The 21638-nt window shown below is 35.2% G+C and overlaps 4 protein-coding genes across 9 annotated transcripts; 3 read left to right on the top strand and 1 right to left on the bottom strand.

Moving 5' to 3' along the window:
- The first annotated feature begins 924 nt into the window (after positions 1-924).
- Positions 925-2250, top strand: LOC118041558 (xyloglucan endotransglucosylase protein 1). Its single transcript, XM_035048970.2, has 3 exons — positions 925-1311; positions 1395-1588; positions 1682-2250. Exons 1-3 carry the CDS (start codon positions 1027-1029, stop codon positions 2085-2087), a joined length of 885 nt encoding a protein of 294 aa, XP_034904861.1. The 5' UTR covers positions 925-1026; the 3' UTR covers positions 2088-2250.
- A 1406-nt stretch (positions 2251-3656) lies between these two features.
- LOC118041562 (xyloglucan endotransglucosylase protein 1) lies at positions 3657-5362 on the top strand. The gene is made up of 3 exons (XM_035048983.2): positions 3657-4407; positions 4492-4685; positions 4783-5362. Exons 1-3 carry the CDS (start codon positions 4123-4125, stop codon positions 5171-5173), a joined length of 870 nt encoding a protein of 289 aa, XP_034904874.1. The 5' UTR covers positions 3657-4122; the 3' UTR covers positions 5174-5362.
- A 1655-nt stretch (positions 5363-7017) lies between these two features.
- On the top strand, positions 7018-10381 carry LOC118041570 (uncharacterized). Of its 3 annotated transcripts, XM_035049001.2 has the most exons (4): positions 7018-7170; positions 7406-8197; positions 8304-8399; positions 10076-10381. In XM_035049001.2, the coding sequence occupies exons 2-3, from the start codon at positions 7463-7465 to the stop codon at positions 8391-8393; spliced, it is 825 nt and encodes a 274-aa protein (XP_034904892.1). In that variant the 5' UTR covers positions 7018-7170; positions 7406-7462; the 3' UTR covers positions 8394-8399; positions 10076-10381. The 3 variants fall into 3 exon arrangements, with proteins under 3 accessions (XP_034904892.1, XP_034904901.1, XP_034904886.1); XM_035049010.2 differs by lacking the exon at positions 7018-7170 and having other exon boundaries at positions 7219-8197; positions 8325-8399; XM_035048995.2 differs by lacking the exon at positions 7018-7170 and having other exon boundaries at positions 7222-8197.
- A 2471-nt stretch (positions 10382-12852) lies between these two features.
- Positions 12853-14412, bottom strand: LOC118041594 (uncharacterized). 4 transcript variants are annotated; one of them, XM_035049036.2, is made up of 2 exons: positions 14292-14412; positions 12853-13910 (listed from the first exon to the last, which is right to left on the bottom strand). In XM_035049036.2, exon 2 carries the CDS (start codon positions 13899-13901, stop codon positions 12990-12992), a length of 912 nt encoding a protein of 303 aa, XP_034904927.1. In that variant the 5' UTR covers positions 13902-13910; positions 14292-14412; the 3' UTR covers positions 12853-12989. The 4 variants fall into 4 exon arrangements, with proteins under 4 accessions (XP_034904927.1, XP_034904934.1, XP_034904918.1 ...); XM_035049043.2 differs by having other exon boundaries at positions 14298-14412; XM_035049027.2 differs by lacking the exon at positions 14292-14412 and adding an exon at positions 14161-14290.
- Between the last annotated feature and the right edge of the window lie 7226 nt (positions 14413-21638).

The raw sequence follows: 21638 nt of genomic DNA, 5'->3' as shown, positions 1-21638 counted from the left end.
TGATTTGAAAATCGGTATCTAGTTTGTTTTTTTTTTTTTTTGTTCATAAAGTCAAATAATTATAACCACTATTAACTGTAGAAAAGAAATCTCATTATTTATTTATCTTTGAATAGAATTTTTTTTCAAGAACTTGTTCGTTTTTATATTTTAAAAATATTTTTTTATTTTAAATTATTTTTTTATTTTTTTCTTTCGTTTTAATATGCTAGTTAAAAATAATTTAAAAAAAATAAAAAATACATATTATTTTAATATATTTTTAAATAAAAAATATTTTAAAAAACAAATAACATTATATTTTTAAATACCTCGAAAAATATAAAACTATTAGCTTACAACTTTAAACAAGCAACGTTTTATATTGCAATTTGCGAGCATTAAATCTCAAGTATCAAAGCCAAAACTTGACACCTTCAAGATAAGCATGCTAGAAAATAATTGAAAGAAAAAAAAAAGACAGCACACGAGGAGGAAAGTGATCCTTGGAGTTGGAATATCCAGAAGCCATAAAACTCACGGCCTGTTGACCGAGGCTAGGCACGTCCAAAACAGGGAACGCCACTTGAAAATTTCTCACCCAACGCGTATTGTCTTTTCTGCCTCCAGTTTGACAATATGCTTTATGCTTTGCCAGCTCGGTGTCATTATTGCAGCACCGAACATTCATTTTGTATGGACAACTCGGTCTCGGCTCCATTAGTCCAACAACTCTCACCTCTCCTGTGCAATTGCGCCCTGACCAAACCTCCTCACTTTCACATAGAAGATAGAACCACTTTTTTCTACTTTCCTAGGCTCCTTCCTCGAATGACATTGCAAGCCTGTGTCCAGTCCTAAAATACTATTTACATATGCCAGCTATAACTATTCTTTAATCAACTAGCTACCCACGAAACCATCTATATAAGGGACCCGAGCTCAGAGTTCCAACATCACACAACACATTTAGCTCTCTCTTGATAAATCTCTTGCTAGCTGCTGGTACATATACATCTCCTGATTGTTTACTCGGAAAAAGATAAGATGTCGTTCGTTCGTTCGAGAAAGCTTTCTTCAATGCTTTTGTTTCCTCTGTTATTTGCCTGTCTGATGAGAGCCTCCAAGGGTGGCAATTTCTTCCAAGATTTTGACATCACCTGGGGCGATCAACGTGCTAAGATACTAAACGGTGGCCAGCTTCTCACACTCTCCCTCGACAAGGCTTCTGGTTCTGGCTTCCAATCCAAGAATGAATACTTATTTGGCCGAATCGACATGCAAATCAAGCTAGTAGCAGGCAACTCGGCTGGTACTGTCACTGCATACTATGTAAGCCTCGATCCTTATCCTCGATTGAATTTCTTCTCTAGCTCGTAAATTTGCGGTTTCTCATATTTTTCTTACTTCTGCAGCTATCTTCTCAAGGGTCGACCCACGATGAGATTGACTTTGAGTTTTTGGGCAATGCAACTGGAGAGCCATATATTCTCCATACCAATGTGTTCTCCCAAGGGAAAGGCAACAGAGAACAACAATTCTATCTCTGGTTTGATCCCACTAAGGCTTTCCACGCCTACTCCATTGTGTGGAACCAACAACGCATTATGTAAGTAAAAAATGCTCAAATTTAAATTCTTCTGTATCGTCACAAGCCGAATATCAAATGCTAAACTTGAAATATGTTGCGCTTTCATTGCAGTTTCTTAGTGGACAACATCCCAATAAGAGTGTTCCATAATCTGGAATCAATCGGTGTGCCATTCCCGAACAAGCAAGCCATGAGGATACATTCAAGTCTCTGGGATGCTGATGACTGGGCAACAAGAGGGGGGCTTGTAAAGACTGACTGGACACAAGCTCCTTTCACTGCTTCTTACAGAAATTTCAAAGCCAATGCTTGTATTTGGTCACCTGCATCACCTTGTACCTCCACCTCTCCCAATTCTGTGCAAGACAATGCGTGGCAAGTTCAAGCACTTGATGCTCCGGGGCGCAACAGACTTCGATGGGTGCAACAAAAGTACATGATTTACAACTACTGCACTGACTTGAAGCGGTTCCCTCAGGGTCTCCCACCTGAATGCAAGCGATCAAGATTTCTTTAAAGAAGCTACACGTTAATGAGTTTGTCACGTATCATGAAAGTTCTTTATTCTTTATGCAAATAAAAATATGTGAATGTAATGTGAAATAAATCAGTTTTAATTCTTTATTCTTTTTACAAATAAAATGTAACACCAAATGAATCGATTTCAATTTTTTAATTATTCTCTACTTCCGTTACGGTCATTGCAACTCGTCCTCCATCTTTTACAATGTGCATGAAGAAATTTTCTCAAGCATCCAACTTGAAGTTTACGGTGCAACCCGTTATAGATTAACTTTACATTTACGGTATGATTGATAGTAATGGATGATTAACTTGAAAAAAATTATAATCCAAAAGTTTTTACCGAAAAAATAAAATTGAAATTTTCAGAGTTCCACCTTTTGAATAGAACTCACAATACGTGTTTATTTGTTATTTTAAGAAAGATTTTATATATATATATATATATATATATATATATATATTAAATTAAGGATGGTCAAGAACAAGAAAAGAACTATTTAATTAACTTTGACGCCACAAGAACTAATTAATTCGTTTCAATAAAATACGAGGACTCGGGCATATTTTTATGTGCATGTATATGTTAAAAATAAAATTTCTCTTCCATAATCATATTCGTTCCAGAACAAAGAGCAATTTTTATTTTCTCACAAAATATGACAAAGAAAAATACGGTATTATTATATTACTCCTTAGCTTTGCAGTGTTTCCCTGCCACTTAATTTTAATTTTTTCCACCATAACTATTTGATTAAAAATTGATTGAGCAGGCAACCTCGTGGTGCTAAGATAAGACTCGATGACATGGAATTAAAGTTAAGCATGTTTGATGATACAAAATCAAATATATTCAAGAATAAAGTTCTTTTATTGAATTATAAGTTAATTAAATATTACTTTAAATAGCTATTTTCTTTAAAATAAAGGGAAATGTCTTTTGATAAATACCTCTGAATACCTACAAAAAAATCTTCTTTTGAAGAATTTGAGGCCCCTCATATAATAAATTCAAAAATCTTAATAAATATATTAGAAAAAATTAAAATTATAAGAATAAAAATATTTTTATGTTTAATATTGATGTTTTTTTTAATGTAAAATATTAAATTTTTTTATAGTGATAACATTAATGAGAAAAAAAAATTACAGGTGTATTAATGAGCGAAAAAATAATTGGGCTTGAAACACTTACTGGGCCCATGAACTTTAAGGTCATATTATTGGGTTTAAAATCAAGACAAGCCTATAGGGGCCCGGCTCATGCTCGAGCCCGCAGGGTGCCGGGCACGTGCCCAAAACCTGGGCTCGAGTGCTCCTCTCGAGCTCAAAGTGCATTTGATATGGGCCATGACTATTCTTGAAATCCATTGTAAGCTTTCTATTAAATATTAAAGAAATATATCTATAAATCTTGTTAGATCAAAGCGACATCAGGAATCTTCTGGGCAATTATAAAATATATGTTTCTAAATATTGGGCAAAGACCCACGAGAACCAAGTGAAACCAAGGCAGGTCAAAAACGGGAAGACTCTTCCACCGTTCGTATTGCGCATATATAGATTAGGAAAACCACCCAGCGCCTACTGTCTCCGGTTGTAAACTGTAAAGTCGACGCTCTGAGCAAGCAGCCAGGCTCTATCTGAAGTTGTCAACTGACCATCATTTAGTCACACAGCTGGGATTTAGTTACTTTATATGGTCAACTTGCATGGTTTTGGCTTCCATCAGTTCAAGACAAGCTTTCTCCTATTTCAAATGTTTCACTGAAACAAAAGGCACACGCGATTTTCTGCCTTCCTGGGTTTGCTCCTCTCTCCCTCTCATTAATTTGCAAGCCTGTCACCTGCAAAAAAGAATCCAAATATGTCAGCTCTCTCTGTGGAATTTTTATATCAACCAGGACAGGTTATTGCCTCAAAAGGACCTATATAAAGGAACCAAGCTGCAGTGCTTCTAACATCATAGAACACAATTCTAGCTCTCTCCTCATCCTTACTGCACATCTCCCTATCTTGGAAAAGCAAAGATGTCGTTCTCTTGTCCCAGTAAGCTTTCCTCAATGCTTCTGTTAGTTTCGTTGCTTGGTTATCTAATAGGATCCTCAGAATGTGGCAATTTCTTCCAAGATCTTGACATCACCTGGGGCGATCAACGTGCTAAGATACTAAACGGTGGCCAACTTCTCACACTATCTCTTGACACTGCTTCTGGTTCTGGCTTCCAATCCAAGAATGAGTACTTATTTGGCCGAATCGACATGCAAATCAAGCTAATAGCAGGCAACTCGGCTGGTACTGTCACTACATACTATGTAAGTCTCGGTCCTTATCCTCCAATTGAATTTCTTCTCTGACTCATGAATTTGAGGTTTCTCGTATTTTTCTTACTTGTGCAGCTATCTTCTCAAGGGCCGACCCACGATGAGATTGACTTTGAGTTTTTGGGCAATGCAACTGGAGAGCCATATGTTCTCCATACCAATGTGTTCTCCCAGGGGAAAGGCAACAGAGAACAACAATTCTATCTCTGGTTTGATCCCACTAAGGCTTTTCACACCTACTCCATTGTGTGGAACAAACAACTCATTATGTAAGTAAAAAATGCTCTCAACTTTAATACTCCTGTATCACCATAGAGGTCCCGAATTCCTAATGCTAATTTGCAATTTGTTGCGTTTTCATTGCAGTTTCTTAGTGGACAACGTCCCAATAAGAGTGTTCCAAAACCTGGAATCAATTGGTGTGCCATTCCCGAACAAGCAAGCCATGAGGATATATTCGAGTCTTTGGAATGCTGATGACTGGGCAACAAGAGGGGGGCTTGTAAAGACTGATTGGACACAAGCTCCTTTCACTGCTTCTTACAGAAATTTCAAAGCCAATGCTTGTATTTGGTCACCTGGATCACCTTGTACCCCTACCTCCCCCAGTTCTGTGCAAGACAATGCGTGGCAAGTTCAAGCACTTGATGCCCAGGGGCGCAACAGACTTCGATGGGTGCAACAAAGGTACATGATTTACAACTACTGCACTGACTTGAAACGGTTCCCTCAGGGTCTCCCACCTGAATGCAAGTGATCAAGATGCCTTTGAAGAAACTAGACATTAAGCGTCCATTGGTTCATTTTTTAGCAAGCTTGTCCTAAATGATTAGAACATGAAATTCTCTATTTTTTTCAAAGAATATAAATAATGCAATGTGAAATAACTCAATTTCTTAATTCATGTTAAGTTACTTTCTGTTCTACATTCTTTACAAACCTTACAACCCATCAATTACCTTGGCAATAAAAATCAAACATTCGATCAACACATCCCCAAATGAGCATTTTGATGAAATCTTTAGTGTACATCAGACGTAATCATGTTATTAAAGATGGTCTAATACAGGCCATATTTCATCTTAAATGCCCTGAAACTCCATTCCGGCTGCCAATCCTCTATCTTTTCAGTACCATGTTAGAAAGGAAAGGTTATTTTGTAAGAGCTGGGAAGTGCTTCTAAGAAGACAGTTTTGTGTTTTCTCACTCACTTACGATCACCGAACAATAGATATTTATTATCTTTTGATACATAATCTTCAATTAATACCCACACATCAAGTACATGAGTTACTACATTCAAAATAAATTACAGGCCACCATATCAAGCACTGGTCAATCTCTATTGTTAGCAAAGACGTCCCTTGTAACCGTGTATTTCTTTGGCTTGCAATTACAGCAACATATGGATCCAAAAATAGATATATAAATTAGTCATCACCTGATGAAAAACAAATCAACCCATTTTGAATTACAGCTTCCTAAACAAAGGAGGGACGGAAAGCAGGAAGCATGGTGGCTTGGGCATTAGAACGGCTAGACATCAAAATATTGCTCTGTTGGGTAAATTAAGTCGGCATGTCATTTCGGGCTCTAGTAGTTTATGGAGCTCGGTTTCGAAACAGAAACACCTTGGCCCTAGTGACTTAAGATACCATGCTCCTCAATCCTCTTCTTACATTTGGAAATCTATTGATAATGGTTTCAATAAATTGAAAGATGGGTTTATTTGCTCAAACTTCCATACGCCCTTTCTGGTAACGTTGTGGTTCTAACATCTCCTCGAGGTTATAAAAAAGAGAGAACAAAATTCAGATCAAACACTCTCCGAGAATTCAACCGAGAATTAGGCCATCGTTTTTCTTCTTCGTCTTGAAATCCTAGTCAGGGTGGTCCGAGTAAATACGCATCACATGTAAGCCCGGCCTACATAATCTGTCGATTGCGTCGAAACCCTTTTGGTATAGCTTTCGGGCTTTGGCCCAATTCAATAAACAAAAACAAGAAGTTACCTAAAACGGAAGCAAAGCGAATGATTGGGCAAGATTAGTGGGTGAGTTAAAGCTGTCCCTTTGTAACATCCGACAAATTTATGGATTAATTTTTTAAAATTTTAAACTCAAATCACATCAAGTTTTGAATGGAATTAACTGATTAGCGGTTACAGTTTTTTTTTTGGTTAAAAAAAGTTTATTTGTTATATTAATATATTAAAATTATCTAAAATCATTAGAAGAAATTAATTTAAAAAAAAAAACATTACTGCATAAAAACACACATTTTAAATTACGCTTATACAATTTAACAACTATTTGTCCCAGTTAACTTTTACTTCTACTTCAAGTATAATTATTATTGAAGTTATTTTTTAAAGAATTTTTTATGAAAATATATTAAAATAATATTTTTTTTATTTATTAAAATTTATTTTTGATATTAATATATAAAAATAATTTAAAATCAAAAAATAAATTTAATAAAAAATCGGCTGAATAGAGCTTCAATCATGGCCTTAATTTGGCTTGGCAGCTCAAGCGGAGCTACTTTAAAAACCTAACCGCCTTTCCAATTTCCAAAAGTTGCCAGATGTCAACCGCTTCAGTTCTTAGCTCTCCAATCAACGCAACGCAAAACCAGCTACCATTCTATTCTCTCCCTCTTCCACTACTTACATAAACACAGCAAACGGTCAAAGACTCTTGAGTCTAAAATTTGTCATTTCCCATCCTCCTCCTCCTACCATTCTACGTCAAGGTACTCATCCTCCTTTTCTATCATTTCAGGTTTTCCTTTTCTGTGGTCTAAACTTTTTCTTAATTTGTTGTTTTCTTTCACTGATATTTTAGAAACCATCATATTGTTTGACTTGTTTCCATCGGTTCTTATTTTGTGTTGAAATTATTGACCTGGAATCCCATTTAAATAAACAATTTGTGGTCTTTACTGAAATCCATAACTATTGTGTTCAATGTACATGTCCTTCCGACAGGAGGAAAAGAAAGAGACGCATTCTTTTTGTCTGTTAAATCACTAGTTTTAAACCAAAATGGAGGAGGCTTCAAATGGGAAGATTGAGGAACGACAGGAAGTTATTGAGGAAGTTGAGGTTGTCGGTTCTGGGGCTAAGCTAGCGAGAGAAGTTGTTATTGATAGTACTTCTGAGCTAGTGAAAGAAAGTCTTGATGAGAGTCTTTCGAGTTTGGATGGCAGCAATGGTTCAAAGGAAGAGGCTAAAGAGAAAAATGCTCAAGTGGAGGAAGCAGGGATACTAGAAATGGTGGAGAAAGAGGTGGTTGATGCAGCTCTTGGATCAACCGAGTTTGTTGTATCTGTGGTGGAAAAATTGACTGAAACTATTGAAGCATCAGTGGAGAAATTGGAAAGTTCTGATGTGGTTGAAGAAGAAGTGAAAGAAACCAAAGAGAAGGTTTCCGTGTCTTTGAATGAGAATGATGTGATTCCTCCAGCTGTCACAGATCAGACTGATGGGGAATTACCTGAGGTGGTATTGAATGCAACAGATGGGTCGTTTCCTGCTGTAACAGAAGTAGTGTCTGAAAAGGTTGAGGAGAAAGTGCTGCAATCTTATGAAGAAAGCAATGCCGGTCCTCCAGCTTTGACCGATGCAGAGTCAACGGGTAGCGAGGAAGTGAAGCAGGCTGCTTTGGAGGAAAATACTGGGGAATCGTCGATTAATGTTGACAGGGAAACTGTGGAAAATGTCGAATCTACTACTGTAGTTGGAAGCAGTGATGCTTTTCCTGAAACCACAAGAACTCCGGTCAGTAACTTTATTGGGATTCAATGTTGAAAGTTTGATTAATCGTCCTCATCTTTAGTATTTTTCAATATCTGGTACTCGTGTTCTGTTTTGAATTTCTTCACAGCCTATTATATCCCTTCGACAGCGTAGCCTGCGCCCATCTTGGAAGAGCTGCTGTGGCCTCTTTGAAGCTCTGCGGCCCTCCGATATATAAATTAAGGTGACCACACTCCTTGAGCAAAAAACTCCCTTCATTGGTTTTCCGCTTTTAGTAAATTGAAAAGTCAGTAAATCATTTCTTTTGTGTCTAGTATGGGTTTGATTATGTTGACAGTGGAATGTGAATGGTTTCTAGTAATTATCTTGTTTGCATTTAGACACGCGGCTAAAAACTTTGATGCTTGCAGTTCAGTCAGAAACTTATTCTGATTATCCGGGATTTTGTATGAACTGAAACCACTTAGCATTTACTAAAATGTTCGTATTTCCCTATGTTATAAGCTTGCGAATTGATAGACAGACGTTTATCTTCGACACTTAAAGCTGAACATCTGGCAGAGATTTTCAACCTAGAAGTCGTTTATTGGTAAATGTTGTCACTTAATATGTGTATTTCATCACACCAGGACAAACTTGTCCAATAATCAGTGATGTATTGGTCATTGCTTTATGCTTTTATTGACCTTAAGATCTTTAATTAAATCGATCGCCTGAAGTGTATTATATACAATATCACCTTCTTTAGAAGGTAGAGATTCTGGTTTCTTTTAAGTTTGAAAATTGGCCTTAAACGGAACCGGATACAGAGTGAAAAAAGCAGGTCCCTGTGGTCAACATCAAATAGTTGGGGCTGAAGTTGAATTGAAGTAACAGAAGGTTAAGCCATAGAGGGCAGGGACTGAAATGAGGTGGAATCTTGCATTCTCTTTTTCAGGAAAATTCACAAACTCTATTAATTTTATGCTGATAAAGACTGAAGTTCCAATAATACATTTTCCTGCAACAAAAGAATCCCTCTAGCGAAGTGTTTCTGTGGCATTATTTTTTCTCTCTTCAAGAACATTAGTTTCCTGTTGGTCAGGTATATGTCTTTGATTGGTGTAGAACTTTTGTTACTGCTACATTTAGGACGCTCTGCATCGATCAGATGATTGTGGAAAATCTTTGCCATGTGCATGGGGATTCTGCTCCTTTATGTTAGCATGTTTGGATTTTCTGAAACCGTATCATGAAAAGAAAATATTAGAGGGGGATCATATGAACTTGTTTGCGCGCAAAAGAACTTGAGGGCCCATGACAGGAAATGATAACCAAGTTTTTTGTACGCGCTGTGTTAGTTATCTTGTGATCCTATTAGCACAGAAGAATTTCAGGGTCCATGTCAGGAGAAATAATGCTAGAATCTTGTTTGAATCTGTCAGTTATGTGATCCCAGAACTTTTGTTCCACTAGAAGTTGGGCTGTCAGTGTGTCTGGACTTTGGATCATAGTGTGATTGTCGTTTATTGGGAATTGTTGAGTCCATTGGCTTTTGGTTAATTGGATGGCTTGATTAGAGCCTAGCCAAGACTCTGTCCTGTCAAGAGTCAGGACCTACCTGCTTTTTGTTGTTTACCTTTGTGACCTCATCTGGTTTGTTTTAACCTCACTCCCTTCGGCGAATCTCCGAGCTTGATGAAGTTATTCTCCTGATATAACTATAAAAACGCTGCTTTATTATAGGCATGTAGTTCGATGACACTTTCATTTTCCTAAATTAAGTGGAAAGTTATCTATTAATTACTCGTTGATGTGATGCATAGCAAACACCAATCATGAAGTTTGTATTTGGAAGTGATCCAATGCTTGGACATGAAGTGCTCATTCTCAACAAATTCTTTTCCTTCTGTGTTGCAGATGAAGAACATCATCAGAGAACTTCTGTCAAGAAAAGGCAACAAATTTTATAATTTGTGCAGTGGTTTCTTTCTTGTGTCGCGAATAGATGAAAACTTGGCAGCTGGCCTCCAGCTCATTGGCAATTGTGTGGTGTGTTTAGCGTCGTCGTCATTTTATTATATTTCTTGTTCTTTAAGGTTTTCTGATTGCACTCGAGTGGTTTGTACTTTTGAGTTTGATGGCAAGAATTTTCTTACTTTCGAGTGTTTATAAACAATGATTTATTCGACGGGAGAGGTAAATTGAATTATTGATGAAGTGTTTGTTCTTACTGTCTTTACATTCGAAACACTCTGAGGGGAGCTCCCACAACTCTTCAACAATCACTTGATCCATCCAACATTTTTTTCTATAATTTCTTTTAGAACTAAATTTAAAAAATGAACAATTTTAACAGCAAGAACAATATTCTCTAAATTACAAAATTGATTTAAACAGATTACAGAAAGATATATATATATATATATATATATATATATATATATATATATAGAGAGAGAGAGAGAGAGAGAGAGAGCAACTGACCTCATTGAAATCAGTAAACTTGAAATATTTTCCTCCTGCACAAATAAATAATCGAAAAGGCATCATTTTACACTAGGGAGATGTAATTGAACTTTTTAAAAAAACTATATTAATTTTAACGTGCTAGAGAAGCCTGCCGTGGTTAGCTTTAGGATTTAAAAATTGAATGGGACTAGTAATCAGGTAGCCCAATACTTCAGCCCAAATTCAATTAAAAGATTAATTAGAGATTCAATGCTTTTCTTTCCAGCCAGGATATTTCGGGGGGCGGGGCGGTGGAATAATAATAATAATCAAAACTTCCAGCTGCAGGAAAACAAAGCCGTTGGAGCACCGCTGCCTGTAGAGAAAGCGGTGCCGCTCCAGCTCAGTCAGTACTTCTCCGAAAACTGGTTGCCTCCTTTTTTTTTTTTATCAGGTGCTTGTAAGCGCATTCGTTACCTATATTATGAAGAATTAATTAATCAGTGAATGCTGTAGATTTCATGATCAGCAAAATGAAATTCCTTTGGAATTAGGGTGTTTTTGAAGAAGTATAGCAGGAATAATTTTTGAAAATCCTAGGGTGTTTAGAATTACAATAGCAATTATTTTTCAATGTAATCAAAATAATTTTTTTTATTTTTTAACATTATTTTTAATATCAACACTAAAATCATTAAAAAAGAAAATTGACCACTCTCCACTCTAAGAACACCAACTGCTTCCGAGTTTTCAATGAACCTTCATATGACTCTTCACAGCATTTTAACAAAAAAATAAATGATCTCCAGCAAACTGCATCATTGTTTCTTATGAACAAGAGTCCAATTTGGATGGAATCAATATTAATTGCAGACAGGGAGGTTCGATTGAGAAAATTCTATGACTTTGAAGACCAAGTAGACAAAACAAGAAAAAAAAGAGAATTTTTCCAACAGAAAAACACAACATAGGCGGGGGGAAACAACACATGATCCCATTGCCAATGCGGAGCCAAGTTTTTCACAAAGCAAAACTGCAAAACGTGCCAATGCAGGAGTTTCCATCCGTTAAATGCATTCAAACCAGCTCATGAGATGCCAAATATTCAGAATAGTTGCGTGAATTTCAACACCAAAGATGTCCTTACTCGGTAAGGTGTAGGAGAACGAGCAAGATTCAACAACACTTCTCATAAGCCCAGCATCATTGTGCTCACCGGGCAAAAAGAAGGTGAATTTCTACTCATAACCCATGCACCATTCATTTAGTGGTCTACACTTCATACTTTCGTAAGTTCCTTGGTGGGAACCATGATGGAACAGCAGTGTTGTAGTGAAACACGCTAGAGGAAATGAAAGGTTCCTCACTCACTGAACATAACAAAAAAGCCACATCCAGAAGATAAGAGTCACTTTCGATTAGTGGGAATTCTACGGAATTATCATATGACCTAATTATCAGAAGGCATCAACCAAAAAGGATGGCTATGAAGCAGGGAGACGTGCAGAGTACTGAAAATCACATGGGTGTATGCCTTGCAAAATCAACAACCCATAGGGTTCAAAAAAAATAAAAACAATTGACACAAAGAAACAGCAAATAGCAACCATGGTCAAGAAAAAAACAACATTCCAAATCCGGAGATCATAGTCAATCTAAATGCGGGTGTTCCAAATCTGGAGATCATAATAAATCTAAATGCAGGCATTCCAAGAAGTTGGGAATTCAGACGCTAGCAATCATACAATGATTGTACATGGAATCAGAGTTGAATCTTACTAAAGACAATTTGTCAAATGTTTTTCAAGCAACAGGAAAAGCTACCAGAAACAAGGAAGCAACAAAAATACACAACCAAGTCACTGCTTCAGAGACTATAACGAGCAATGGAACTTACTTGTGTGCTTCCGTTCACTAGAGGAACTCTTAAAAACTAAAAAAATATACAAGAAGTTCAAGAGTGTGCAAGACTTATCACAAAAAAAGGCCTCAGATAACATGATCTTCCAATCACATTGGCCATTCAATAGCACAAAAAAAGTAACATGCAAAAATGCGAAAGATGGAGAATGTTACATGTCTGCAGTATACCTTACTTAAGTTCAAAATTGAAGGGTAAACAAGCAATTACTAAAGAGCAATCTCAATCATGTCTAATATCTTCGATTAGACATCATTTTTAATTAGTAAATCCTCTATAATTTATCAAATAACTCAGCATTTTTAACAACAATTGAAAGCAAACATTTGAACTTCAAAACATGCCAGATATTAATATAATCAAAATCCATGATAAGGCTAAAAAAACAAAGCCAAGCAAAAAGACATCCATCCAACAAAACTGAAACATTTCTTTTAGTGATCAATGACCCTAACCTCCAAATCACCGCCGCCTCCAATAGCAAACATAAACCACAGCAGCGGCAACAACAACAGCACTCACTGACCCTATGGCCACCACGGGTGACTGCACCTTAAACCCCTTCTCCCTACTATCAATCTCGATCCCATTAATAACCTCCCTTGCCCTCTCCTTCAATCCACCAATCACTTTTTCCGCCTCTTTGGCCTCCTTTTGTAATCCCATCATCTTCCCTTCCATTTCCTTCACCTTCTCTTCCGACTCCCTCAACTTCTTCTCCAACCTCTCCTTCTCCACCACTAGACTCTCCAACTCCTTAATTCTCTTTTTACAGTCAATAATCTCTTTATCTTTCTCACTCAATTTTTCTCTCATATCCTCCTCAAGCCTCACTTTCTTACTCTTCTCCTCGATCTCCTTGACCTCCAAAACCCCAATTTTTCTCTCCAATTCCCTCACTTTCTTCTCCGCCTCCGATTTCTCCTTCTTCACCTCTTCAATTTTCACTTCCTTCTCACTCACCTCCCTCTTCAACTCAGCAACCTCCTTATTCGCCTCATCTCCTTCACTCATCGCCGAAATCAAGTCATGTTGAAGCCTAGAAACATTTGTTTCCAGCTCTGCAGCTCTCCCCGCTATTGATTCAAGCGCTCTCTGGGTCTCCTCAGATTGCTCAACTTCCCTCTCCAACTCCGCAACCCTCAGCTTCAGACTTGACTCCTCTGATTTCATCGATTCAAAGTTGGCCTTCAGTTTTTCGACCTGACATTTGACTTCTTCGTTCTCATCGGCTAGTGACTTCTTCTCGGTCTCCAAAGACGCAATCTTTTGCTTAAGCTTTGTCTCATTTTCCCCTTGATCAAGATCATAGAAATTATCTGCAGCCGCCTGATTCTCTTCGACACCGTTGGTCATTCCCGTCTCATCTGCCATTGCTCAACCCTAAAATAACACAAATATTAACAATTCAATAAAAAAACAAAATCAGAGAGGAAAAGTTATATACCGTTGCAATTTTAACTACACATTCATACAGAAATAGAGATAAAAGCATTGTTTGGTTGCCGAGAAAGGGTTGAATTGAATGTTAATTACTCATAAATTATGAGATTCTATAAACAAATCCGAGAATTTTTTATTAGTTCGAAAGAATAGCATTTTCTCGACAACCAAAGAAGAAGATAGGTTTGACCTGGGAAATCGGAGAGAATTTTCTTACAAAATTATTATTATTTCTTGAAAGTTACAGAAAATGGATTTTTTCAAGGAAAGTGAGGGATGGGGAAAGGAAAAATAGAAGAAGAAGAAGAAGAAGAAGAAGACCTTTACTTTTGAAATCTAAAAATGGGAATAATTCGATTCGCACATTAGGGTTTCTGACTTTCTGTTGTTCCGATTCCTTCTCGTCTTTTTATTTTTTTAATCAGGGTCTGCGAGAAATGGACGGCTGAGGATGGTTTTGAGGAGCAAGTGATGGAAGAATTGGGCCCACCTCATGATTTGGTCATTTGGACCGTTGAACCTGATATTTTCCAGTTCGGCTGGAAACATAATAGGTTGGACGGGTTTAGACGGCCGGCCCATTACGACCCCATCTCACCATATCCAATAGGGTTTTGTGGTAATTTTCCTCTCCATAAACCTTAATTTCAGGAAACTAAAATGCTTATTTCAACTGGGAGTTCTTATTAACCACTTCGTGTGTGATTTCTTGTATTTTCAGAGATTTCAAAAGATTCTAAATTATATATTCATGGATTTAAAATATATATTAAAAATATATTTATTTACATATAAACAATTAATTAGATGATTATTCATACTTCTGGTAAGATAAATTTTTTTAACATAAAAAATATCTAGATTGTTATTGGCATGTTTTTAAGTAGAAAACAATTTAAACCTTATACGAATAGTCAATCTAGTCAACATGATATATTCAAAAATGACTTAAACAACTTATAAGAAAATAGTTTGACTATAAAATTTTCAAGGCGATATCATTTTAAAAAAAATGTTATGACGAAGACATAATGGACCAACCCATATCAAACTATGTTAATCTATCAAATTCATGTCTCCGTTCACGAGAAAAGGATAACTCATATAAAACAAATTATGAAATCTAATTCTCAATAAATCTAATGTTGAAGAATGAAATAAAAAAAAACAAAAAAAAACAATTTGAGTTAACCTATTAAAGCCGCAACTTGGATCATATGATTGAGATGATTTTATAAAAAGTAAATTGAAACAAATTATACAACTTAATTCCCAATCAATCAAGTGTTGAAGTGTGAAATAAAAAAAAAATAAAAAAAAATGACATGATGCAATCTTGGCTAACCCACTAAACTAGTGTCTCAGGTAATAAGACAGTAATAACCTCTTAGAAAACAAAAAGAAAAAAATAGGAAATTTATTCCCAAAATCAACAAAATGTTAAATGATAAAATTGAAAGGGAAAAAAAATTCAACTAAAAAAAGACAAAAGAAAATCAAGTTCATCTGTCAAACCCACGACCTGAGGCATAAGACCAAGACAAGCAAACCTAATTTTGAAGGTTAATTTTTTTTTTTAAAAAAAAAAAAAACAACTCAGGTTAAAATTAAAAAAAATATATATAAAACATAATTTCAAACCAGTCAGATATTGACTAGTAAAATTAAAAATAAAAATAACTAAAAAATACATGAAAAATTAAAGTTAGCTCTCCATACTCGTGATTCTAATAATGAGATTGAGATAAACAAATTTAATATTAGAAAAAAAATTGAAGAAAAAAAAAGCCATTGTTGAAATGAAAATTAAGTGCTTTGAGATGAGAGTAACAATGAACTCTTCCTCCACTAGTTTATATTAATTATAGAGTCTTCATGCTCCAAGTGAACAGGATCAAATAAGAACTCTTCGATTAGATTCGATTTTGTGTACTCGTAAAAATGCCAAGATTCTAATTATGCATGTGCTGAAATGCTGGTTAGGAGATGTAGCATGCTTGTTGGATACTCACCAACGTTTAGTTTTATTTTTTCACCTGACAATAAGATTGGCAGCATGCTTGCAATACTTAATTCCAGGGCATTTCTTAATTTCTGGATATATTCTTGGGATTCGTTTTGCTTCAAACTAATTTTTTTAGTATGTGCATTATTTGTTTATTTTATGGTATTTTCTCTTTCTAATTTGTAATGGATTATTGAATTATTAATAAATTGAATATTTATCAAATCACCTGATTGCTTGAATTTTTATTTAGCTCTGTTAGCGAAAGAGTTGCGGTTTGTAAAGTTTCTATGTTACCTTTTAAGGGATCAACGTTTTTTTTTCTTTAAATAAAAACTAATTTTTACATAATTTAATTAATTTTATAAATTTTAAAATTAATAACTATTTAAGTCTATAGTGATTTTAAAAATATTCAAACTTAAAATCATTAAAGTATAAATTCAAGACTGACTAGTTAAATTACCACTGAAGTTAATTCAACGCTCACTTTATTCCAGCTCTCTGGGCTCTGCTAGCTTCATGAATCCTTTCTTTTTATTTATTTATTATTAACAAATGATTCAACAATCTATAGCCACATATTTTCCTCCGAAACTTAGGCAGACCTGAACCAAGATTTTCAAAAAATTCCTTTCTCTGGGAATGTTAGAATCTCATTTTAGAAAAAGAGAAATATATAAATCTCTGGCATTCTGACTTTATAACTTATCATTCAAACAAATAAATTCATAAGAACTTAAATTTCCGATCCGAGACAAGATCGAACACATTCTGACTTTATATTTTGAAACCTATAAATATCTCGAATTAATAATACATTCTTATACTAAAACATGTTTTCGAATTAATAAACATATATCATACTTTTATGATTTTTATTTGATTTTTAAGTTTTGTATTTTATGCTCTGTTATTCTTTCTCAAAGCATATGACAAGCTGTATATGATTTATTTGCAAAAACATTTTGCATAAAAAATATAAAAAAAACTAAGATTTAAAAATGTTGGGTCTATCTGCAAAGCTAGACCCAATAGTAATATTTATAGTATTAATTATAATTTCAATATTAATATTTATAATACAAATACTAATATTTTTAATATTAATAATAATATTAAACTTGCATGACTCAAGTTTAAATGGGTCTGTCTGCAACGTCCGGGCTCAATAGCCTTGGGTCCGGCTGCAATACCAGAACCCAAGAGCCTTGGATATGGGTCTAGTTGCATGGCCGCGTAATAAAAATGTGATAACTAAATAGAAAAAAAAATATTACATAATGAAATTAAACAAATAAAATATTAATTGACAAGGAAAAAATAAAGAAAAAAACAACAAAGCAAATAACTATTCCAATGAATAGTGTTTTGCGAGGAGGAGTATAGTAAAAACCCTTCTATGAGATCACGATAATCTAATAAAAAGTAAACAAAACAAATCATGAAGTTTAATTCTCAATCAAATCGATATTAGAAGATAAAAACTAATTAAAAAAATCTGAATTAATTGGTTTACCCTATCAAACCTGAAATTTGTGTCCTGAGAGTGTGATAACTAAATAGAAAAAAAAAATTAATATTAACAAACTAAATTAAAAAAAAAAAAAAAAAAAACCTATAACTAAAAAGCATTGCCTTTCATTGTGGATATATACAGTGCAATCCACAGTGAAAGGTTGACCTCTTTTAGTTATAGTTACAATATTAAAAAATGAATTTGGAAAGAAATAAACTAATGAAGAAGAAAAAAAATTCTGAATCAACGAGGTTGACTTGCTAAATTAGGTTAATCTATTAAACTTGGAATCCGTGTTATGAGAGTGTGATAACTAAATAGAAAAAAAAATTAATTACAAAGAAAGAAAAAAAAACCCTATAACTAAAAGGCATCCGCCTTTCATGGTGGATTTGCACATTGCAATCCACGATGAAAGGGTGATCTCTTTTAGTTATAATTATGATATTAAAAGACAAAAATTAAAATAAAAAAACTAATGAAGAAAAATAAAAAATCTAAATCAATTGTGTTAACTCGCCAAACCAAGTTAACTTGTCAAACTTGTGATCCGTGCTATGAGATGAGAGTGTGATAGCTACATAGAAAAAAAATTTAATATTAAAGAAATAAATTAACCTAAAAAAGAATAATTAAAAAGAAAAACAAAACAAAACAAAAAAATCTATAAGAAGAAAAAACTAATTAAAAAAAATCTAAATTAATTGGGTTAACTTACCAAATCAGGTTAACCTGTCAAATTTAAAATCTGTGTTACGAGAGTGTAATAACTAAATACAAATAAAATTAATTTTAATGAATTAAATTAAACAAAAAAAATAATTAAAATGAAAAAAACAAAGAAAAAAACTATAAAAAAAGCCCTATAACTAAAAAGCGAATGCATTTTAGTTTATAGTTAATGTGACTATCATTAATTTTTTTAACTAAAATGTGCTATTTTACTTTAAAAAAAAATACCCTAAAATATTTTATGAAAACTTTTGGCCAGGAGTAATAGAATGCAAAAATACGAGAAAAAAAAGGTAAAAATTGCATGAGGATGCATGTGATGGCCAGGACGGTGGTGCATTTTAGGCTTTTTAGCCCCAGAGGAACAACTACACCAGCCAGCAAAACCCATCACCGAATATCAAGTATTTATTATGCATTGTGCGCCCATCACTCTCACACGCACCACTGGACAACCATTATTTATAGCGAAATCCTCCATACTCCGAAGCTTCTCTAAGTCTAGACGCAGGAACATACCCATTTTTCAAGCCCAAGTAGACACTCAAATATATACCTCTTTCTGTTTTTCTTTTCTTTTTCAACTGGCCTTCTAATAAGTTTATTTACCTATCAATCATGCATTAGCGCCATATCCCATACTCTGGTTATTTGTATCAGATCAGATCAATTTCTTGGTGACTTCGAAAGAGAGACGGGAGCGATTAAAAGAGTGATTGCCACATGAGTGACGTAACAGCTTATGAATCATACCTTCTTGTTTTTTTTTGTATGATTTCTAAAGGATCTCTAGGTTACTGAATGCTAGCTTCAAGTGGACTCGATTTTGAATTGCAAATACGTACAGTTTCATTATTATTACATAGAATGCTGGGTTCTCATTGAATCTCTAGCTAATATATATCAAATAAATAATGGTGCAAGAGCAAAGAGCGCGGATTGTTCCTTTAGAACCCATCCTGTTTCCCCTAAAGTTGGCAGCAAGAGAAAATGTGGAATGTTAATGGATTAGTCGTGCAACACATCAGATATTAATTAGGTTTTCTTATTAGCGAGGCATGATTTTAATTATTTTGGGCCAGCATTAACTATTGTTTTCAACCTCTGTGTTAATTGAAATCAATGTCTCAAAATTAATTACGATTTGAAGCAAAAAGGATAAGATCAATGCAACAAAATAGCAACATGTAATCGTTTGTTGGATCTATCTAGCTGTGGCAAAACGAAGAAGGAGAGCTCCAATTAAAGGCAGATCATAACCTGGCAAATAAAACTCTCCACGACTTAAAAAATTCCAGCAACCATATGTAGGAAATCATTCTCACTCGTTAACTTAATATCTAAGAATATCAGCAAAAGGAGGAGGAAAAAGAAAGAAAGGGAAATCTTGCTCCCATCTTTAAGATAAAAATAAAATAAATGAACAAAGGGTGAAAAAAAATTATGTGAAAAAGAAGAAGACATGAACGGACCCTCGAAAGTGATACAAGATGGGAGTCCATGCTTAATTAACCTCCAGACTTCCTCTTTTCCTTTTCTAGACCTTCAAGAAAACCAGCAAGAACTCTCATGGCTTTTATTTGACACTGCAAAGCCATTATATAACCAGCAGTCTCTTCAAACAACTTGTCTACCCCAAACGACTCGCCCCCTGGGATAATCATTTGCAATGCCACAATCTTTCTATCTACTTCTGCCTTCTCGTCATCTTCACCTGCACCCACCGTCGACGCTTGATCCTTTTCTTGAACCTTTGACATCTCTCTCTTTCTTCTGCTTCTCTTGTGAACATTCTCTGCTCTCCTGCTCCTTTTCAAACTAACTAAAGATTCATGCTTTGCCATCTCAGATTTGTCGTGGGTGGTTTTCCTTTCTTTTCTTTTATGAAATGTGGGTATCATTACTTGGTTTAAGCTATCCTCCATGGATGCAATATATCCTGTAAAGAGAAACAAGGAAAGAAACGGAGGATTGAGGAGAGAACTTAAAGAGAGAGAGGGGAAGGAAAGAAGCTGGGTTGTGCTATGTGTTTTCCGAGCCTTGTGAGCTAGCGGTGTTGCGGTATGTATGGAGGAGAGGGTGTTGAATTATTGCTGAGTTCGAGAAATGTCAATGCCAACGAAGATGGGCCCATCTCTATTCGGCTTCCCAATTCCTAGTTTTGGACTCTAGTGGAAGGTGTCATGTACACTCGCTAATGGCGCGTGCTCATGCTGAGCCAAGAGAGCCGACATGTGACCTATCCTGTGGAGGTATTGTCACCGCACACAAAAAACTGTGCTGGACCCGACGCGTGGAGAAATTACATCAAAAAAATTAGGTTAATAGAAACATAAATAGGACACAAATACATCCATAAAATCATTACATAGGGTTCCATATTGATTTTTAACTCTTGTATCCTGTTTTTATTTATCAAGCATCTTTTGTAACTGTTAAAATATTTCCTGAATTAACGTTTCGTGTTCGAAGGTTTTCTCTTTTTTATTGAGTCTAGTTTTGAAAAAAATATTTAAATCTCTCAGCAATTTTTTAAATATAATACAAGAAACTAACCCATTTACCAGGTGAACTTAACAGCTCACAAACATGTATTTTCATTAATTTCTTAAGAGCGAGCTGGATTTACAAATTAAGGGTTTTTTGTGTAAAATAATTCTCAAAAAAGAAAAAAAGTTATTCATGTAATAACAAACGAAGCCCACAGGCAAATAGGACAAAAGAAATTAAAGATTATATATATATATATTGCCAAGTAAACCTTGGGTGATGATGATCACCTGTGGGATAGGGTCCATGGAGGAGGAAAACGGGTCCACCAAACAAAACAAAGGCAAGAGGGAGCACATGTGATCACATGATTTTCTTGAACCCAACACCGCCCATGTGCAGCCCTCTTCCCCCCCACTCTCTCTCCTATGATCTTTACCACTACCTCCTCGGCATGGAAACCACGTGGCACTTTTTCAAGGGACCCATCTTGAGCCCCACAAAGAACCTAAACACCCCTTTTTTTTCCTTACCACGACGTTTTTTACTATTTCTTTTGTGCTTTTTTTCCTGACTGGATAGAAATATGAAAGTGGAGCTAGCTAGCTAGCTAGGGTGGGTGGTGGTGGACAAGTGGTGACGGTGTAGGGGGAGGGAGGGAGGCAGGGAAGTGAGTGGTGGTGTTTCCAAGAAGGTAGGAGGTGGTTTGGTCATCGGGATTGTGAGAGAGAGATTTTGTGTTGGGGATATGGGGCTCCATGTGATCAAAACCACCTCATCTTTTGTTGGTCTTCCACACTACACGGCTGCTTCTTATATATTTTTATATTCATACCATACAAAATACAAATTTTCTTGGATCAAATCCCACATCTCTACATCTGTAATTTTATTTTCACTTTTCTTCTCCGTGTGCTGCATT

This window comes from Populus alba, chromosome 14, assembly GCF_005239225.2.
Source record: "Populus alba chromosome 14, ASM523922v2, whole genome shotgun sequence".
NCBI classification, from domain to species: Eukaryota; Viridiplantae; Streptophyta; class Magnoliopsida; order Malpighiales; family Salicaceae; genus Populus; species Populus alba.
This window is presented reverse-complemented; position numbering and strand designations above follow the sequence as displayed.